This window comes from Tripterygium wilfordii, chromosome 8, assembly GCF_013401445.1.
Source record: "Tripterygium wilfordii isolate XIE 37 chromosome 8, ASM1340144v1, whole genome shotgun sequence".
Lineage (NCBI taxonomy): Eukaryota > Viridiplantae > Streptophyta > Magnoliopsida > Celastrales > Celastraceae > Tripterygium > Tripterygium wilfordii.
This window is the reverse complement of record NC_052239.1, coordinates 498,974-518,109: the sequence shown is the minus strand read 5'-3', so window position 1 is coordinate 518,109 and position 19,136 is coordinate 498,974. Positions and strand designations below refer to the sequence as shown.

The 19,136-nt window shown below is 37.9% G+C and overlaps 4 protein-coding genes across 10 annotated transcripts; 2 read left to right on the top strand and 2 right to left on the bottom strand.

Annotated features, from left to right (window-relative positions):
- Positions 1-1,320: 1,320 nt before the first annotated feature.
- LOC120003868 (uncharacterized protein PAM68-like) lies at positions 1,321-2,019 on the bottom strand. Its single transcript, XM_038853010.1, has one exon. It carries the CDS (start codon positions 1,985-1,987, stop codon positions 1,439-1,441), a length of 549 nt encoding a protein of 182 aa, XP_038708938.1. The 5' UTR covers positions 1,988-2,019; the 3' UTR covers positions 1,321-1,438.
- Positions 2,020-2,044: 25 nt separating this feature from the next.
- On the top strand, positions 2,045-10,277 carry LOC120003864 (DNA-directed primase/polymerase protein). Of its 3 annotated transcripts, none has more exons than XM_038853000.1 (15): positions 2,045-2,155; positions 2,742-2,940; positions 3,362-3,501; positions 3,868-4,037; positions 4,231-4,392; positions 4,491-4,542; positions 5,258-5,432; positions 5,726-5,808; positions 5,946-6,158; positions 6,851-6,967; positions 7,153-7,306; positions 7,770-7,877; positions 8,191-8,256; positions 8,350-8,534; positions 9,316-10,277. In XM_038853000.1, exons 2-15 carry the CDS (start codon positions 2,784-2,786, stop codon positions 9,397-9,399), a joined length of 1,866 nt encoding a protein of 621 aa, XP_038708928.1. In that variant the 5' UTR covers positions 2,045-2,155; positions 2,742-2,783; the 3' UTR covers positions 9,400-10,277. The 3 variants fall into 3 exon arrangements, with proteins under 3 accessions (XP_038708928.1, XP_038708929.1, XP_038708930.1); XM_038853001.1 differs by having other exon boundaries at positions 4,246-4,392; positions 9,316-9,895; XM_038853002.1 differs by lacking the exon at positions 9,316-10,277 and adding an exon at positions 9,071-9,305.
- Positions 10,278-10,403: 126 nt separating this feature from the next.
- LOC120003867 (protein SAR DEFICIENT 4) lies at positions 10,404-11,798 on the top strand. Its single transcript, XM_038853009.1, has one exon. It carries the CDS (start codon positions 10,503-10,505, stop codon positions 11,514-11,516), a length of 1,014 nt encoding a protein of 337 aa, XP_038708937.1. The 5' UTR covers positions 10,404-10,502; the 3' UTR covers positions 11,517-11,798.
- A 235-nt stretch (positions 11,799-12,033) lies between these two features.
- LOC120003866 (uncharacterized protein At3g49140-like) lies at positions 12,034-17,763 on the bottom strand. 5 transcript variants are annotated; one of them, XM_038853006.1, is made up of 11 exons: positions 17,589-17,763; positions 17,297-17,387; positions 15,751-16,009; positions 15,535-15,637; positions 15,375-15,445; positions 15,011-15,181; positions 14,770-14,901; positions 14,246-14,578; positions 13,535-13,684; positions 13,087-13,182; positions 12,034-12,372 (listed from the first exon to the last, which is right to left on the bottom strand). In XM_038853006.1, exons 3-11 carry the CDS (start codon positions 15,955-15,957, stop codon positions 12,268-12,270), a joined length of 1,368 nt encoding a protein of 455 aa, XP_038708934.1. In that variant the 5' UTR covers positions 15,958-16,009; positions 17,297-17,387; positions 17,589-17,763; the 3' UTR covers positions 12,034-12,267. The 5 variants fall into 5 exon arrangements, with proteins under 5 accessions (XP_038708934.1, XP_038708936.1, XP_038708931.1 ...); XM_038853008.1 differs by having other exon boundaries at positions 15,751-15,970; XM_038853003.1 differs by having other exon boundaries at positions 15,751-15,976; positions 17,589-17,762.
- Positions 17,764-19,136: the final 1,373 nt, after the last annotated feature.

Sequence of the window (19,136 nt, the reverse complement as noted above, 5' to 3'; positions counted from 1 at the left end):
CCATGATCTCCCCATAACCGACATCTTGAAACTATTATAAAAGGGGACTCCTGCCTCATGTAAACACTATAAGCACTGAGTTCATTCCTAAGCTCCAGATGAATTCTAGCACAATTCATAGCAAATTGAGAGAAGAGAGCTCTGACCGAGATCACTCTCCCTTTTTGATTGTTTACTGAGCGTCGGAGATGGCCCTCAAGCACACTCTCGGAGCCCCCATAGCTTACGTGCTTAATTACTTGTGCATATCAGCCTTCGGAATGATGAAGACGATCTTGACTTTGACCCTACCATCGATGATGCTCTCGGAACCGAAGATACTTTTCGACGTCATAAGTTGGGAAGAAAGATATTGTGATCTTTGGCATTTCAGCCTTTTTTTCTTTGATGTTTTTTCATATTTCCGTGCCACGTGCGAGTGTTCATCGTATGTTTGCTCTCTTTCTCGATATTTATTGGTGCATTTTTGTTCTGATATTTGGTATTGCGAAGTGAAAGATTTGTCCATGTTAGCCATAAAAATGGCTTTTGTGCAAGAGAAGTTTGGTCCTTGCACATGACATTTCCAACAAACACTTTCGAGTTTCGAGTACCCACTCATATGGCCGAATAAGTGAAAGAAAACAACTAGAGAGGCTTGTGCATGAGAGGTTTGGTCATTGCACATGACACTTTCAACAAACACGTTCGAATTCGTCATTTATATGACCCAAAGAGTGAAAGAAAATAAAAACTAGAGTTGAGATTGGCTAGACAAAATTTGAAACTTTATAAATATTGGGCGACCATCACTTGTCATCCTAAATGATGAGTTGTATTGCTAGATATTTTGGGATTGGTGTTGAGTACTTGAATATTCATTTTCTTACCTCTAAGAGATTATGGTTCGAGTGGGAGGAGACGAGATCATTTTATGAAATAAAGCATGTGTAGGTGAGCTCAATACCTTCGTTGGATGTACATACATTGACAATCCGTATTTCGCCCCAACTATTGGTGGCAAGAAACCCATAAGAAAAACTAGTGTCAAGTGTTATCGACTCAAAACCATAATTTTGAACTAGTAAATGGGTCGGCGATCTTCATATGTTTAACATATAGACTCCAAGGAATTTGGTTGGATGGCAAAATTGATGAGATTAACATTGCAAAAAACAAGAGGTCCTCTGTTTAACTCTCACGTTCAACAAATTTATTTGGAGCCACCTCCATGCATCAAAGACCCTGTAATTACGACCTTGTGCTTATGAGATGAAGGGACTCACGTGTTCAAAGTTTTTCACATAAGACGGGATCCAATATGACCATAACTTGGATGAGTTTGTCTTAAAAAATAAAATAGTAGTGCCATATATAAGATATAAGTGCCTCAAGTCCTGAACACAATTCAACCTAAACAATATTCTTAAGATGCTAAATATCAAATATGGGAATAAATTCATCGCTTCTTGCGCTCTTCATCGTCTCTCCACATCTCGGCCCAGTTTTGTTGGGCTTCTTCAAGCCCAAGAACTGAACCTTTCTTCTCTGGATCCAAGCTTGCAGACAAGGCCCCATAAGCAAGCCCAATAGTGGACGACCCAAAAGTCAACAAAGTCGCCAAGATAGGAACCCATCTCGGTACATCCCACAGCTTCTGCTCTATAATTACACCAAAAATCTGCAGCGACAGAAGACCAAGAGCCATCGGAACGCCCACAGAGACTAGAATTCTTTTTATAATCCTATAAAAAACCTCTTTTGGAATCTCGTCATCGTCTTCGCTGGTTCTGTGTCTGACTGTTGTTTCTGGTTTTTTGGGTCTTCCTTTCGCCGGCGATCTTCCTGCGAAGCCTTTGGCATTGGCTTGTAGTTTCCATGATTTCGGATCATGGGTTGGTGTTTGTTTGGCTGTTGGGTTGAGAATTGGACTGGTGTTTGGTTCAGATGTTGGAGGAATTTGTGGTGCGTGGAGAGGGGGTTTTTGTGAACAGAGTAGAGTTTCCATGTCTTCTTTTGTTCTTGTTGAGATATGTATTTGTTTTAGATGTATGTTATTGTGGCTGGTTACCTTATCCTATCAAAGAATGAGTGGCATTGGCTTTAATGATATTTTTGAAAGATATTTGATCAGATTCCATCGTTTGGAAGATTAGCACATTTGTCTCTATACGAGGTACTGAAAGTCTGAAAGTAATGTTATTGGGCTTTTCTGACTGATCAACCCTCTTTGTTAAAATTATCAGTTGAAACACATTGATTATATTATTCATTATGTCATGGACTCATACGAATTTGTTGATCATGGGTTATTGTTAATGGTATTTAGACTCAAAAAACACATTTATAATGTCTATAATATGAGAGGAATTGAATTTTGATTTGTTATTCATATGGAATTTAAACTCAGAAAAAACATTTATAATGTGAGAGGAACTAGATTTTGATTTGTTGTTCATGGCCTCATGGGTTGTTGTCAATAGTACTTAAACCCAGAAAATCCATCTACATTGTGAAAGAAGTTGAATTTTGTTTATAAATCATTGACGGATCGATGTGAAATTTTAGTTTTGACGCTCTCGTACTTGTTGGTGGGTTAAACTAGATGCAACAAGTGCATAGGTAGTTCCGTCCACCCTGGGCTTGAAGGGGCACTCACTAGTTTGTTTAAGCTTGGTCCATGGTGAGAGTTGACTCACATATCACGTTTTCTTTGTATTTTTTCATTATCAAACACTTTTTTTTTTTTTTTTTTTTTTTAGTTTGGCTCGCCAAAATTGCGAGTGTAGGCGGAGTCTTAAAAAATGGAACTCCCGCTTATTCCAGGAAAGAATCACGGATATATAAAAAGCGAACCTCTTCTATCCAGAAAGGGAGAACACTCACCAAATTCAAACACAAACACCATGGACGATGTTGATCGGTTGTTCGAATGCTTCAAGTGCGGCATCTCTCCTCCTCGTAAGTTCTTTCGCTGCTCTCACTTTTTCCCTGTTTGGCTATTGAGAAAACTGAAAAAGAATGAAAAAATTGAATAATCTGAACTATTCACATATATACTGCGTTTATAATGCGCATTAGTGCTTCGATGCGGAATTAATTTGCAAATCGATGCTGGTTCAAATCAATTTTGAAGGCGCAGTAGGATTTAGCAATTGATGCCGTGAAACTGTAAGGTTGGAGACACTTGTTTATAATCTTCGCGGATACTATGATTTTGCGATTGTTATATTGAAGATTACAAGAAGTAGGAGTTAGATCTGAACATTTTCATCCGCTATCTGACCTCCTTAATTGGATTGTGTTCTTGCTTGATTCATGATAATATTGCTTTGCGTTAGCTTTGTTTTGGTTAAGAACTTTTGATTTGTTGTCGTTACAGAATCTGCAGTGAAAGAGAGAAAAAGAAGCAAGGGCAAATTGAGGCAAGACAGTTCCAGGAATGAGGCTTGTACAACTTCTCCAGGATCAGCAAGTCCAGTGCATAAAATTGCAACAGAAGCACAGCTCTCTACGGAGAAAGTATATACTATCTATGACTTTAGTTCATCCTCATGCTTATATCCTTCTTGTTACGCGATTTATCACTTTTGCAGGCATACTATCCATTGCTTTAGTTCATCTCTGAATGCTTATATATTCTTGTTATGAGTTTCACTGCTCACACAGGCTTTTTCTGTGTGCAATGAGTCTTCTGTGAATGTCAAAATATTCACATTAAAAGCCTTCTTTGAAATAAGTTTAAACTGATTACATTAAAGTACTATGTTCAACAACACAACACTCTTTCTTTCTTGACATAATATTGATCCATGTTGGTAGAAATTCATGCTTTGATGATTGTTCTATTTTGGAGCTTAAGTAAAATATTTTACCATATTACTTCAGCCTGGTTCCGCAGTGGTTAAAGCAGACAGCCTTAGCTATGGCAAGAAAATTTCTCCAGTCATATTTTATGGATCTCCACATGGTGTGCCTCCAAAAAGACCAGTCAGTTTGTTACGTTTGTTGCGTGAAATACGTGTTGATCTTGCAGAACGAAATAAATCGGACTTAAGGTATGCACGTGATTCTATTTCTGCTAATTCTTTGGTATCTTTCTGTGTCTCTGTCTGTCTCTCTCACAATGTGTATGTGTACGGATAAGCGAGTGTGTCTGTATCGTGTCTTAGAGAGGTCCACTCGGGCAGTAAGTTAACTATTATCTGTATTTGCATGCCGTATTCTGGTCAACAATATGACTGGCTTTAGAACTTGTTTGCTTAGGGAGGAAGTATGGGCTACATTTCCTAGGCAGGATGAAGCGATGAAGTTTTTAATGGGGCATAGAGATGTGCATATTTTCTCTTATCAAGATCACTTTAAGGGACAACGTAGGTTTCTTGTTTCCACATACAAGGGGTTCTGGAGCAGGTCTTCTTTATTTTTTGTTCCACATTGTTATTCCTACTCATGACTAATTTGAAATACTCTTTTCAAGTTGTTGATTGTGCTATTGTTCTTATTTTCAGGTACAGAAATATGGATTCTAAAATTCGCCACCATTATGAAGTCATTCAGGAGGTGAGAAAGTTTATTTTACTCTTTCACATTATGATACAATGGTAATGCATATAGAAGAGGACAATAAGTTTTCCAAAGGGGCTAGTTTTATATTGATAATCTTCTTGAAGCTGTGGATGGATATCACTTTGAAAGATGTTCTATTCCTGCTTGCTTATAGAGTTTCTTTTGCTACCAAGTAACTTTTAAATTTGGAAAACATATTTATTCTAATTTTTGCTGATTTCTTTGGCATTTGTATCAGAAGAGCATGTCATTTTTGGGCCTTTGCTATCATCACCACACCCAAGCACCATGTGCTCTGGAAATCACCCTCAGTGGACTGAACAAGTGAACAACACATAAAAGTGTCCTAATTGGATATTCAAATGTCTGTGTGGTTTGGTTTTCCTTTCATTTTCAGATATATCCTATGAAATTTTTTAGCAGGAAAGCCTAAAGCTTAAGCTGCTTTGCATTCTAATAACAAATGCACCTGCATGCAAGTTTTCTGTTTTGCATCTGAAAGGCAGTGTAAGTGATTAGTGTTAAAGAACAATATTACCTTATGCTATATGTATCCATCTACTAACTTCCGGGAGGATGCCCCATTTCCCATCACTTTTGACATTGTGCTGTCGTACTCTATAAAATAATTTCAATGAGAAGTAGGTGCTTCAGCGTCTGCGATTTTTCACTGGGGTGATTCTTGTATTGATGATGAACTTGCTTTCAGGGTTTGCCATGCCATCTGTACTTTGATCTGGAGTTCAGTAGGAAGTACAATTCAGGAAAAAATGGGGATGAAATGGTTGATCTCTTGATTTCAGTTGTCCAAGAAACCTTATTTGAGAAATATTTTTTACAAGGAAGTGAAGAATGGATAATAGAACTTGATTCCTCAACAGAAGGTAGGCCGTATTACTAGTGCACAATATCTGCTGTGTCCCTTATCTATTGTGGGTAAAGTCTGTACACTTTATATATGAATCTTTGTTTTTCCAATTTAAAACATTTGAGGCAGAGGGAGAGGGGGAGCATTTTCCAAAGGAACAGTTAACATTGGAATGATGAATGCCTTTTGCTTCATTATGGTCTTTGGTTTTCCAATTTATAGTATGAGAAGCATAAAGCTAAGAATCAGCTTCAAAGCTTGAGTTTTCAAATATGGAGACTGATTGTTACATAATAAATACTCCAACAGAAAAGTTCTCTCGCCATTTAATTATTCGAATTCCAAGGACTGCTTTCAAGGACAACTTGCATGCAGGTGCATTTGTTGCGGAGGTATGACTTACCAAGAAAGCTTATAACTTTTAGTTGCTGGGTAATATTATCTTTTTGAACTGTTACTCAAGATAGGGTCAATAATTTGTCTGAAAATTCTCTGTAATGGAGTTTCTGATGTGATAATACATTAACAGATATGCTCGCGGATTACTAGGGCAAGGGAGACCGATAACAAATTTGAACAATTGTTTATAAAAAAAGATTCAGTTTCTGTTGAATCCCCAATGCAACTTTTTGTGGATACTGCTGTGTATTCAAGAAATCGTTGCTTTCGCTTAGCTCTATCATCGAAGGCAGGGAAAAATTCTTTCCTTTTACCTAGTGGACGATTCAAATGCAAGGATTTGGTATGTTATTCGTTTATACTCTTGGCAGATATTAATTTATAGTTTTCTTAAGAATTCCATGTGTGGATGAAGTAGCTATTCCAGCAGACAGTTTGGCAACTTCTAGATGTAAATTATATTGGTGCTATATTTTCCCTCTTCCTCTAAAGATCTTACCACATATGCACATTGGCGGCATCTTCTTCTCTGTTAACTTCTCATTTTCCATGGAACGATTTTCATGTTAGTGCAGCATGGAAAACCTTTCCGGCAAAGTGTTATTTAAGATTGGAGCTGCTACTTTTATTTTCTTATGAAATATTTCCAGGCGATCTTCTGCACTTTTTTCCCTTGTCTTTATCAGTTTTAAAAAGGCTTAGAATTGCTAGTCTATAGTCAATGGAATCAGGTTACAGATTCCTAGCCAAATGTGCACGCCATGTCTGATCTGAATCATGTCTTTCTTATCATATTTTATCCCCCTTGAATAACTAAGGATGAAAACATGCACTGGGAATGAGTTTACATCCAGGAATTGTTGAATTAACAGGATAGTCATAGTATGTATACTAGTAAATCTCCTAGCCAATAATAACCACCTTCATCAACTTGTTGAATTGTTGGTTTTTTGTTTACTTATTTCTTTTATAACTACTAGCAAGTCAACTTGTGCCTTTATTCTTTTAAGCAAATATTTTTTTGTTAAATAACAGAGGGAAGAGGAGATGTTTATGGCGTCATTGATTTGTAATATAGATCTGGATTGTGAGAAACTTCTTGTTTGCAAAATGGAGTTAGACTGCATAAAGACTCTGCACTATGATACAGAGGTGAGTTCAGATTTGTGTTACTTTTAATATCAAGGTACCTTGTATTGTACTTTTATGTTTCTTGTAATTGAATCCAAGTGTGCTTTTCATTGTTCAATTACTGTTTTTTTAGATTGAAGATGAAGTGATGTGTTTTATTGTATGAGTACACAAAGTTAAACATTTGATATTCTTTCTGAGTACAGGAAAACCATAACTTCAAGAAAGAATATTATGGTGCCCCTCAGGTGTTGAGTGCTTGCTCTGGTGATGTTTCAGCAACTTATTTCTTGGGAAAGTCGCTATTCCCTTCTTTGGATAATTTTATAGAGTCGGTTGCCTCAATTGGAAACATTTCAGGTAGTATCATTTTTCAGTCATGCACCTCTATGGGAAAACTAAAGGGGTTGACAAAAGTTATAGGCTCATTTACCTTTTTTGGCATGTCTTGGTGCCTTTCTAATAAAGTTCTTTTTATTTCTAAAGAAAAAGAAAGAATGATTAGGTTAGGCACAACACTTTGCATTCTTGTTGTATCTCCAGTAGCATTCTTCCTACTTTTCATAGACCCGCTCTCTCTCAATTTCTTTCGTAATTAGGGGATTTGCACCCTTGCAGCCCTTTACTCTCTGTATTATAAGAATTTATCTACTTGTATTCTTAGCTTAGGCATTAGTTCTTTTTGCCAACTCAGGAGGTGGTTAAACATGCATGGTATTGCTTAAAACCTCACTCTTTTTTTTTTGTTCATCTTCAAATCCTGTTCTACTATGTGTTTCTTATACTTTTGTTGATATCATCCTGTCAACTTATGCAATTATAGGAAAAATTCGCAGCTGGTATTGGTTTTCAGAATATGGACTCATGGTCTACAGTATGTCAAGAAATCGATATTGCGAGAGAATTGGCAGACAACATAAAAGCAATCATGGTAAAACTTTTCTGTTTACATGTCTTCTAGAAATTTATTTTCTTCCTTCTCTTTGTGGAAAGAGCTATTTCAATATTCCACCTATTATGCTTGAGTCCATTTTGATATTGTTTCAAAGTCTAATACTTAATAGAAGCTCTATCTATCTGTTCGTACTTCTTAACCTCACTACAGAATGGCCCAAAAGGTCTTTGCTTGGATTTCTTCAGTTCACAGTTTTGGTGATACACACACACACACATATTTGTGCATGCATGCCATTATTTACTCTAACATGCGGTTTGACTGGCATCAATTTTGTATTGTTGTTCAGTGATGTACATTGTTGACCTCAGAAGGGCTGTTTACTACCAGAAATGTTATGATCCTGACTGCAGAGGTACATGACAGTTCGGTTCTGTAAATTTATCACCGGAGATACCTTGTTGGTTCATGATTGATAGTTTTGAGTTTATTTTTTTGACATTGACAGGTTACAGATCCCCCTTGCGTCCTATCCCAATGGATGTGTCTCCCAGTACTCTGTGTATCTCTGGTTCACTTTACAATGATGAAAACACTATCGATGGTTGTGCCAAAGATTCCTGGTGGCTTGAGGCTGTAAAAGTAGCGGATAATATTGAAAGTAATCAAAGATCGTTGGGTCTCGGCAGAAGGGTTAGTCCTTTTAATCGTATTAGTTTTTTGTTGAGGCTACCATACTTTGGTCTCATTAACATCTTCTGTGAATACTAATAGGAATTAGGAACTGTTGGTTACTGTAAGTGATCATCCGATAACCATTGACCCTAAGTTTGTAGCCTCAGCCACCAGTCTGTCTGTCTTACTTGGATGATGAATAAGATTGGGAAAATAAACTTTTTGAATGATCTGTTTACCATTTGAGGTTCTAGCCACATGAAGTGGAAGTTCCACATATTTTACTGCAGTCAATTGAAAGCTTCTGTAAGGATGGGTTCCCTTTGTAGTAAACAAGGCTTTCACCTACAAGAACTCTGTAGTCTAGCTATATTTACCTCGCCCTTTTACTTCTAAGTAGTAGTTCACTCACTGGCTAAATTGCTTGAGCTCAATGTGTGCATTCCTTTTGCTTCTCAATAATTTTTGCTTTAGTTACGAGTAAAATGTTGAAATGACTCATGATCCTGGTTAGCGGTTGCATTTGAAACTAAACCACTTCAAATTATCTGCAGCTGAAATGAAAACAATAGGTTGTCTTCCGCATCAGAGGATGGATCAGCATATTCATCTTGCAGGCTTGATTCTATGATTTTCTTGTTGTGAACTTTTGTCCGCCACACAATATTTTTCTTGTGTTAGCTCTTGAGCGATGCAGTTTTATGGAGATGTGCGATACAAATACATGTCTTTTTGAAATTTTTTTTGTGAGGACTAAAATGTTTTAAGCTGACTAGATGTCTTTATATTTTGAAAATAGGAGGGTATTGATGAAGATGATGAGGATTGGTGGATGGCTGCGGAAAGTACTGCATCCCAGGTTGAATTGATGCAGTGCAACTAAATTAAATATTTGGGATTCTGTCTGCAGGGGTACAATGCCAAAGTAGACAATTGGGCAATGCCCTTCACTTATACTAAGTAAAGCTCGTTCCGCCCACCCTTAGTAAGCTCCTTCCTTCTTCTTCTTTCTCCTATCCCTGTGGGAAAGCTTGATAGTCTGACTTTACCGGTGGTCGAGCCATCAAGTCCTATCCCTTGGTGAGTATCTTTAACGGCAGTTCTGAATTCTCATGAATGAAGAAGTGGCAACAGCGACTTTGAAAAACTTCAAATGGGATGAGTAAGTGGATTTCCCCCTGTTCAAGTTCCTCGCTATGTACACATTCTGGACTACAGAATTCATAAGCGCTGACCACTGCTATTCTTGTGGATTCACTTGGGGCGAAGTCCCTTAATGTGGAGGTTATATGATGTGGCTGTGTAAATAATGTTTTTTTATATGATTTAAGTAGCTGCCCCTGTCCCTTCTCGTTTATGGAGGGTTTGTTCTTGGATTACCATTGGACATTTGATTGATTGCATTTGCTAAGTTGTTTTTCTAACCAAGTATGTGCTCGCTAAATTTAGGAATGAGATCGGATAGATGCAGGTTCAACTGTTCAAGGAAAGCATCATGTTTTGGCCAAAACAGGTACTCATCCCTTCTTAAAACTACATATTAAATCGTCAAAATTAAACAAACAATATAATGTAATTTTTATAAGTAGTGATCAATGTCTCTAATAATCTTAAGTAGTGTTGTCATCCCATACCAAGCTAAGCTATGTAAAAAAAATGTGAACTATTTCCATGCATAAGGTTTCTTGAGTTGGTGGGATTGAGAACATGTAGTATGTATATAGACTTATCCTACATAATATTTGGAGGGTGATAGTCTGATTGGTTATCTCTTTAGATTTAACTAACTAATTGAATTTTTTCAGGGGTTTCTTGGTTTGGTGGCCTCGTAACCCACTCTGCCCACTTCGCGCCGCACCTTCCTCTAAAATAAACTGACAGGTAAGAGGATATAATCTCAAAAGTCTCGGTCTTCATTTTCGTTTTTCCATCTGCTTCGCTTCCAAATCTCTATTTCCTTCCTACTGTCTCCCCATCTGATCATCTATGGCAGCTACACTCGATCCGAAGAAGCGCACCACCGCAGCGACTTCCCCAGTTTTCATCACAGCAGATTCGCTCCACTCCATTCTTTCTCACGATTCTCTAATCCGATACTTCAATACTCATCTCCCTACAGTCTCACAAACGCTGAATTCCCCAACCCGCCAAAGCTATGGCGTCTCCTCGTCCTCTTCTCTCCTCCTCATGCCCTCCTGGTCCTCCTCGCCTTCTCTCCCCTACATAGGGGTAAAGCTTGTCACCTCCTTCCCCGAGAACTCCAGTTTGAATTTGCCTGGAATCCACGCTAGTTATGTGCTATTTAGCTCTACGACTGGGCAAACTTTGGCCACCATGGATGGTACTATATTGACCCTCTATAGAACAGCCTGCGTATCTGGGTTAGCCTCAAAGATCTTGTCCAGACAGGACTGCAAAGTCCTTGTGATGATCGGTGCGGGTGCCTTGGCTCCCCATTTGATCAAGGCCCATCTCGCGGCGAGGCCAAGTTTGAGTAGGGTAATCATTTGGAACAGAACGATGGAGAAGGCTAAGGGTTTGGCAGAGAAACTGGAGGCGGAGTTTGCTGGTGAGGTAGGTTTTGAGAGCGGAGAGAATTTGGAGGAAATTATCGGATTGGGTGATATTGTAAGTTGTGCAACAAATGCTGAAGCGCCATTGGTGAAGGGTGAGAAGTTGAAGATGGGAGCTCATTTGGATTTGGTAGGTTCGTTTAAGGAGACAATGAGGGAATGTGATGATGAGGCCATAAGAAGAGGTAAAGTGTTTGTTGACAATGAGGCTGCATTGGTTGAGGCAGGGGAGTTGGTGGGTGTTTTTGAGAGAGGAGTGATTAAGAAGAGTGATATTGGAGGAAATTTGGTGGAATTGATCAATGGACAGAAGGTTGGCAGAAGAGAGTCTGGAGAGATTACGGTGTTCAAATCTGTGGGTTCTGCTGCTGTGGATATTCTTGCTGCACAATTTGTGTATCAGGCTTACATGGGACGTGAAGTTTGATGCGTGCTTATGCTCGTGCATCCAAATAATCAGCACATTTGCCTTGGAAGTCCTTGGATTACAGGTCCAATTCTATCTTGATTTCTCTTTCGCGATTAGCATAATATAAAGCCAAGTTGAGCAAAAAGCTTCTGAGAATAATCCCTTATTGAATACTGCTAATATGCTTGAGCTTAGGATATTTCTTAGAGACCTCCAATTCATGACTCTCATTGTATGTGGCATGTGTTGGTAGAATGGGGGTCATAAATTGGGAGTCTAGACCATTTTTCTATTTATTAACCTCACGTGAGTTAACTAGCACAGACGTAGGATTCCCTGAGCATCCAGCATGCCAGTTGGAGGTGGTTTAACCAACACAGATGTAGGATTTCCTAACTTGCTTTAAAACAAGTGGCTTTCCCTTTTCACTTTCTCAAGGGACGGGTTTCTCTCAATCAGACTACCAGCGCCAACCATGCAACCACTGTTTCGGCTTACTCTCACAAGTCGATTTCAATCCAGATTAAATTTGGCCAGCTGACTTGTAGCTATCTTTGCCCCAGTTTCAAATCAGTTGGCATTGAATGACAAAGAAAGGCAAGAATATACCGAAATTGATAAAGTCCTTTGTTAGAAAGAATGGATTCATTACTGACATAAAATGGTTATGCACCTGGACTTTTTCCCCCTACCTTTTTCTTTAATTTACTAAATTACATCGACAAATGGTACAACAAACCATAGAAAAAACCAAATTCAAGATGCTAATTTAGACTTCATTTTGAAGAGTCTGCTTCTTTTTTAGTGGATTGTGGTGGATCCTTGGAAATAGTAAATCATTAAGTTGTCTCTCTGCACCATACTCCGATGTTGCCTGCAAGCAAGTCATCAAGAGATGGGAAAATTATTGGCAACGGCTAAAAAAAAATTTATAGCATGAATATGAGTGGTATTATGCAAATGAAATGGACTTGAGAAAGCCATTGTCAACGAAAACCAATTCTACGATGGGGCACGCAAGCCTCTTAAGGAAATATCAACCATTAAAACTCAAACATTGAACTAGGGCTGGGCATATGAACCAATAACTCGAAGTTTGGTTCAACATTTTGCTCTTGTTCTTTCCCCTTAATTCACGTAATTAGTGTTCAATGAGGTACCATTATTAAAAACTTGTTCGCCAGTAGGTTCGGGTTTTTTATGTTATTAGTAAGTCTGTTTTAACCATGTTTGTGTAATAAAAACTACAATCAGTTAATACTACGGTCAGTTAGGCTTTCAAGTGGACCTGATTGATTCATTCTAAGCGTGAAATGGTAACAGCTTCCATGGCTATTTTACATGGTCCGGTTTCGGTTTCAAAATCTGTCAAACTGTTGATGTAGGCCCAATTTCAGGTTTGGGCTTAATGGTTGGGCTAACCGGACCATGCTCAGCCCTACACTGAACCAAACAGCGACATATGCACATTCCCTGGAATGATGATTTAAAATGTATGGTGCGAGACAAATACAAGCGCAACACAAGCATATCCATTTTAATGGAATTTAACAAGAAATTTATGGTTCAGGAAAAATAAGTCACATACCCGTGTGCTAAACGGAAATCGCAATGTTTGGATCTGTGTTCCTGAGCAAACCCTCAAATCGAAACCAAGGGAATCTACACCAATAATTGCAGCCTCCTGCAAGAATCACACAAAGAGGTCAAAAAGTTTCACAGATAGCAATAATAAATATTCTAGGATTTTGGACAAGTTGGTATTCTTTACTCAAAAATTAAAACAGTTATTGCATTGTAGTTTTTGTTCGGTGGCTGCAAAATTGTATTCAGAGAAAAAGGTGGAGGGGCGTTATAAATTCAACATTCGGACTAAATGTAATCTACAGTCAGACTTCAAGTAATCTATTGTCAATCTACCATCAAGCATTGAAGAAAAATAATAGGATTATAGGACTTCAAGTAATCTACTCTCAGACAGCCAAACTAGCGGATTTACGATTTCAGAAATGGAATTAAAAGTTCTCAGGTAATACCTCCACCTGGATGCCTTTACATCTCCAACAGAGAGATTTGAAGGCTTGTGTAATCTTTTCTCCTCCAGCTTTCAGGCGAGAGATAATTTTGGCCGCAGAATGTGCAATAGCATCAGGTTGAGCTTTCCTGAAGTCGTCTACTTCAACAGTCTGTAGAAATGAAAACAAACAGTAATTCACTGCAATTTATAAATGCATTCACAAGGTAAGTATAGTCCCAAAAACATGTGAATTGAAACATTATCAAGCATTCAACTGGGTGGTGAAAAATCAACTAGTCATACTATAAGAACTATGGATTAGACAGCATCCGTGAGAATGGGTCAACAGAGTCACCTACAAAAGAGGGAGGGAGGGAAGAGATTGGAGGACTGCATGACCCATTCGACAAAATGTTGCACGACACATCTCCATTCTCCACCAGGTTTAAATGTTCACTTCCTATTTTCCTCGTGCAAGTGGATTGATATCGACCACACAAGATAAAAACATCATTTGTTACTGATTCATTTTTATTTCACTAGTCAATATGTCACCAAGAATGAAGGGAATTGCTGACCTAACTTAAATAGTAAATACTACAAGGTCGTCAAAACTTTTGTGGCAATAATAATAGGCTAATAGCTATAACAAGAGGACAAGAATGTAACAACTCTATATGAAGGAGTCATGCAACAGGCTAATGTTAACAACAATAAAAAATATATGAACCTGATGTCCCTGTACTGAAATCAGCTCAAGTTTAATCATCTCCAGCTTGTAAAATGAAGTTCCATTTCGAGGAATTTCATCCTTCATTGATTCCTCAGACCAGATTGAACCATCTTTGAGTGGTTGTGATTCTTGTTTCTCACCATTGAATGCACCAAAGTCATCTAGTTTCTCATCAACAACCTGATTTATGTCAGGATTGCGGGAGTAACTGCCAGACATATGCTTCTGGATGTCAGAGTGTTCATCAATTAAGGCAGGTCTTATAATGCCTTGGATAGCCAGACCAGCAGGGGGCTTCTCCATCCAATCTATTGGCTCATACGAAGCAACCTATGCGGCAGAAGTGAGAATGAGAATGGAAAAAAGATTTGAAGTAAGAATGAGAATGGAGAAGAGTTCATCCGAGATCATAACTATAAACAGTTCCCAAGCACACATTTAGAGATGCTATAGTGGAATCCATTTCGTCTCATGATAGAAATTTTTAAGCAACTACACTACTTGGGTATGATAGACAATACCTGAGCCAATGTTTTGGCAAAAGACATTGGATGAGAATAACGCATAGTCTCCAACTTTGCCCAGTCTCCCAGTGTCTCATCAGAATCAGAATCATCTTCATCGTCTTCATCTTGAAGAACAGCCACCCAATCCTATAGATATTTGTATAATACAGACTGTAAAATGCACATAGCAATAAAATTGAAGCTTCAAAAGCTAAAGTAAACAAAATAATGAAATCCGAAGGGAAAGATATAAGACATCATCATCTTCATCCTCATCATCCTCCTCCTCATCATCGTCATCGTCGTCTTCATCTTCATCTTCAACATCACTATCGTCATCGTCAATTTCCTCAATCCCAAAATCAATCTCCGAAGGACCTGATAATTCTTGCAACATTTCTGTAGTATCGAAGCCTATAATAACTTGCTGCGCCATAAAGCAAACCATGTAAACCTCATGAAATTGCAATCTTTCACCCTGGCGTTGTCTTTGAATAATCAAAAGGGCATAAAACTTTTTCATCTTCATCAGAACACATCCTTAACATGTTAATGCCTATGTGTATTTATTTGTGGACGCAAAGGACATGCATGCTTTCCAGAATAAACAATTGTCATACCACAAAGTTATTTTCTGATGTAAGAGTTTGCAAAATGTTGTCCTCGTCATTTTTCACTTGAAAATATATATCTGCAAGGCATCATCAATACCTCAGTAAAACAGATGCCTGCCATGCCAACCAGAATAAGTAAATAGTGAATGCCAAATGCTTGTCTTACTTCCATGTTCATCTTTCACATAAGGTAACTCTGGCAAGACAACATTTTCTTGAATTTCATCATTGATCAAATCAGTGAACATCACAGATGCTTTGTTATTTACCTGAACATGACACACTACAAGGAACGTTAGCTATGTAAATGGTGAGACAAACACTTGAGCAGCTGCACAGATTCATTCCTAGTTCTTACAGGAAAATAAATGGAATTCAATACCTCAATGATCGTCCTAGTTGCCTCTGCAGCTGTGAGTCTGACATCTCGGCAATTTTCTGATGTAGACTCAGCAATGTCTTCAAAGGGATGATAGCTCTGCCTCCTATTCTGCTTTGCAGGATCTGGAGCTGACCCCAAATACTCTGTGGAAGCTCGAATACTCTTTCTTAAGAGCAAACTGCTTTTTCTTAAGACCGAACTGCCCATCAGTCTTCGCAATCTACTCCTGCCATTATCTTAATAACTGAAGCCATTGACTCTGAAATGATGGCATCTAGAAATTTTTATACGATACATAAAGAAGCACACAATTTTTGGATATGAAATGAAGAAACAACAGAAGTTTGGTTCTTGTCTTCTGTAACCTGAACAATTTTGTTTTCGTTTTTTTTTTTATATATGAGAAGCAGGAAGAAAACAGAAAAATAGTGCAGGCACCCTACATCATACACAAGTACATCGAGCGAGAGAACTAAGAGAAAAACAGCCAACTCTAACCTATATTAACATGTTTAGTATTGTTCCAGGGGATTTGTTACCCCCAAAACATATTTGTATGGAAAACAATTCTATAAGAAGGCAATTCAAAAGTAAGATTAAAGAGTGGCTATTCACATTTTCAAAAGTTAGTCCCATGACCACTCAAAAGTGAAGCCATATTTGGCTACTCCTCAGGAGTCAGGCTCGTCATTTAGGTTTTGATAAGGGATTTCTAATATGTATTGGAAAACCTTTGGTCAGGATGGGTTTAATATATTCTTCACCTTCACTATGTACATCATTGTTTTCTTTTTCTTACCGGAGTTGGTTATAGTTCATTTTTCTCTCTGTTTTTTTCTTCTTCTTTTCATTCAGTAACTTAATATGCCTCACCGAGCAAGGCTCTCTGAATAGACATTTTTGTTATTCTGTCCTATCTAGTGATTAGAGGGAGATTCAAACTTTCAGTTCTTATTTATTGTTAATGCATGTTTCTCAAACAATACTAATCAGTGAGGTGATTAGGTATTAATGTATTATCATTCCATTAGGTTTTAAGTTGATAGGCTAGTTTACATGCAACAGGGAACCACTTAACTTACAGCACCTATCCACCAACACCAGATCAATGACACCGACGGACCAATGTTGACATATATAGTTATATACTTCCATCAACAGTTATCAATATGAACAAGTACTTGTGTGCTTCCCTGCTTACAAAGTTACAATTCATGTGGTCGTAGCATATTCTTAGTAGAGGCTTTTGTTCATTCAGCCTCCAAATTAGAATGAAAATATTCAGATTCTCGATTATCACTACTCTTTACATTTCAAGACATTAGTGACGTAATCTATGCTTCGCATCGCATCCAGTGGAAATCTATATGGAATCATGCAAAGTTTTTTATAAAAATCTCAATATATTTTACCTTTCAGATTCAAACTCCTGCATCTTAGAATTCAACTTCTTGTTTTTAAATTCCACCATAGACAATTAAAGTATTTACCACAAGCAATTTAAAAGCTAAAAGTGAAAATAATATTATCTAAATTAAAGTATTACCATGGCACGTGACAGCTTCCAGAGTGAAATGAACGGCGAGAAGGGACAGCGACGCCAGTAATCTCGTCGGAGCTCCACATAGAACGACAATCTACCACCACATTTGAAAGAAACACAAAAACGTTAAATCAGCACGGAGCATCGTATTGTGTTCGCCTGCCGAGAAAAATACAACGCGAGAACAATGCAGAAATACAGAGAAACCAAACGGAAACCTAAAAAAAATAAAAAACCATTGTTCATTAGTTTTGCGGTAACCAAACTGCGGTCGCACAGAGAAAACGGAACTTACGGGGCAGAGCGGTGGAGGAGCAGAAATCCACACCAGCAGGAAATCGAACGGCCATGGCGGACTCCATCAGTAACATCGTCGTCTACCTCTCTTTCTGTTATCTTTTACAGTAATCTTGAGAGATCTGTGTGATGCTTGTGAAATCCAATTGTTTTGGCCCCTCAAACAGCAACGAGGATGAGGTCTGGAGGAGGGTTTGTGTGCGACGACCGTAAAAAAATACGGTATTGCTCAGCACGTGTAATAAAAGCAGTGGTCAGTGAATGACAAGAACAGTCGTGCGCTTATCTTAGACAATTACGGGGGTTAAAATGTCTTTTGCCCTTCCAAATAAGAGGTGCAAAACGGGTAATATTAATATATCCCCTTGAGCGTGGATGTTTTAAAAGTCGGAGAAGGTCGGCTATTTTCAAAAAGAAAAATACTTAAAATCGACCAAAATAATTAAAATAATCACCGATAATCCATCATTGATTTGGTTAAATTCATGTTAAAAAATCGACCATAACCGACTATTCACACCTCTACTCAATAGGGTGAATCCATTATCACAATCCCAATTAAGGATTAGCTGACAATGAGTCATTCTCCATAAAGTAAAATTCTCACGATCCTTATAGACGAAATATAGCAAATCTTGCAACTCATGAACCCGCAACCCCTCGAGGAGAAGCAACTCTTGCCAACTGGACTACTACCCCATCTCTGAGTTGAAATGTCGAACTCCTCAATAATAGTAATAGATACAGATCATCTAATGGCAACTTACTCTAACAGAGTACGCAAAGGAGTATGCATACAGCTTAACCACCAATTTGCTTAGTAAGATTCAAAATTTTGCTCTTCAACAAGGAATACAACACGATATGCATATTTGAGAACTCAAAAATGAGTTCCTAAATTTGGAAACCAAAAGTGAGTTTCAAATTTTTGAGGGAGGTGCAACGGCAACATTTTGAAGGGGTTGCTTAGGCTAATTATACGGATTCAACATATGCAACTCCATTTAGGGACTCATTGTTGGAATAGTAATATATGGAAAGTATGCAAAAGAATAGGAACCCAAATTTGGGAAACCTTGTCGGAGTTGTTTTTAAGTAGACCTCTAGGCTCCGTTTGGTACTCCGTATAGGATAGTATAATATTGCTATCCAATGTATAATTTAATCATCGTATAAGTTTATGTATAATTTAATCCAATTCAGTAAGAATGGCAAAAAAAACCGATCCGAGCACTATCCACAGGGTACCCGGTCCGTTTAAAACCTGAAAACCGATCCTATAGGTTTTGGAAACGGTTTTGGTTTTTGTTTTCAAACTCGTAATGTTTTAGGGTCGGGTTTGGTTTTTGGTGCCGGGTTTAGGGTACCCGAACCGTTTAATAAAAAAATTCATTATAGTAATAATATTATAAATCATCTATAAAGATATACTATTAGGATATTAAATTATAACATGATAAAGCATATTAAAACGTATATATTTATAGAAGCATACTAATAAAACTATAAATTAGACTAATTTGAATTATAAAATCATAATTAATAT

Coding starts and splice junctions, on each gene's coding strand:
- LOC120003868 (XM_038853010.1), bottom strand. CDS start 1,987: ATGGAAACTCTACTCTGTTCACAAAAACCCCCTCTCCACGCACCACAA.
- LOC120003864 (XM_038853000.1), top strand. CDS start 2,784: ATGGAACTCCCGCTTATTCCAGGAAAGAATCACGGATATATAAAAAGC. Junction 3,502..3,867: donor CACAGCTCTCTACGGAGAAA/GTATATACTATC, acceptor ATATTACTTCAG/CCTGGTTCCGCAGTGGTTAA. Junction 4,393..4,490: donor TACAAGGGGTTCTGGAGCAG/GTCTTCTTTATT, acceptor TCTTATTTTCAG/GTACAGAAATATGGATTCTA.
- LOC120003867 (XM_038853009.1), top strand. CDS start 10,503: ATGGCAGCTACACTCGATCCGAAGAAGCGCACCACCGCAGCGACTTCC.
- LOC120003866 (XM_038853003.1), bottom strand. CDS start 17,664: ATGTTACTGATGGAGTCCGCCATGGCCGTTCGATTTCCTGCTGGTGTG. Junction 17,388..17,588: donor CTCCTCCACCGCTCTGCCCC/GTAAGTTCCGTT, acceptor ATGTGGTGGTAG/ATTGTCGTTCTATGTGGAGC. Junction 15,638..15,750: donor CAACTAGGACGATCATTGAG/GTATTGAATTCC, acceptor TGTCATGTTCAG/GTAAATAACAAAGCATCTGT.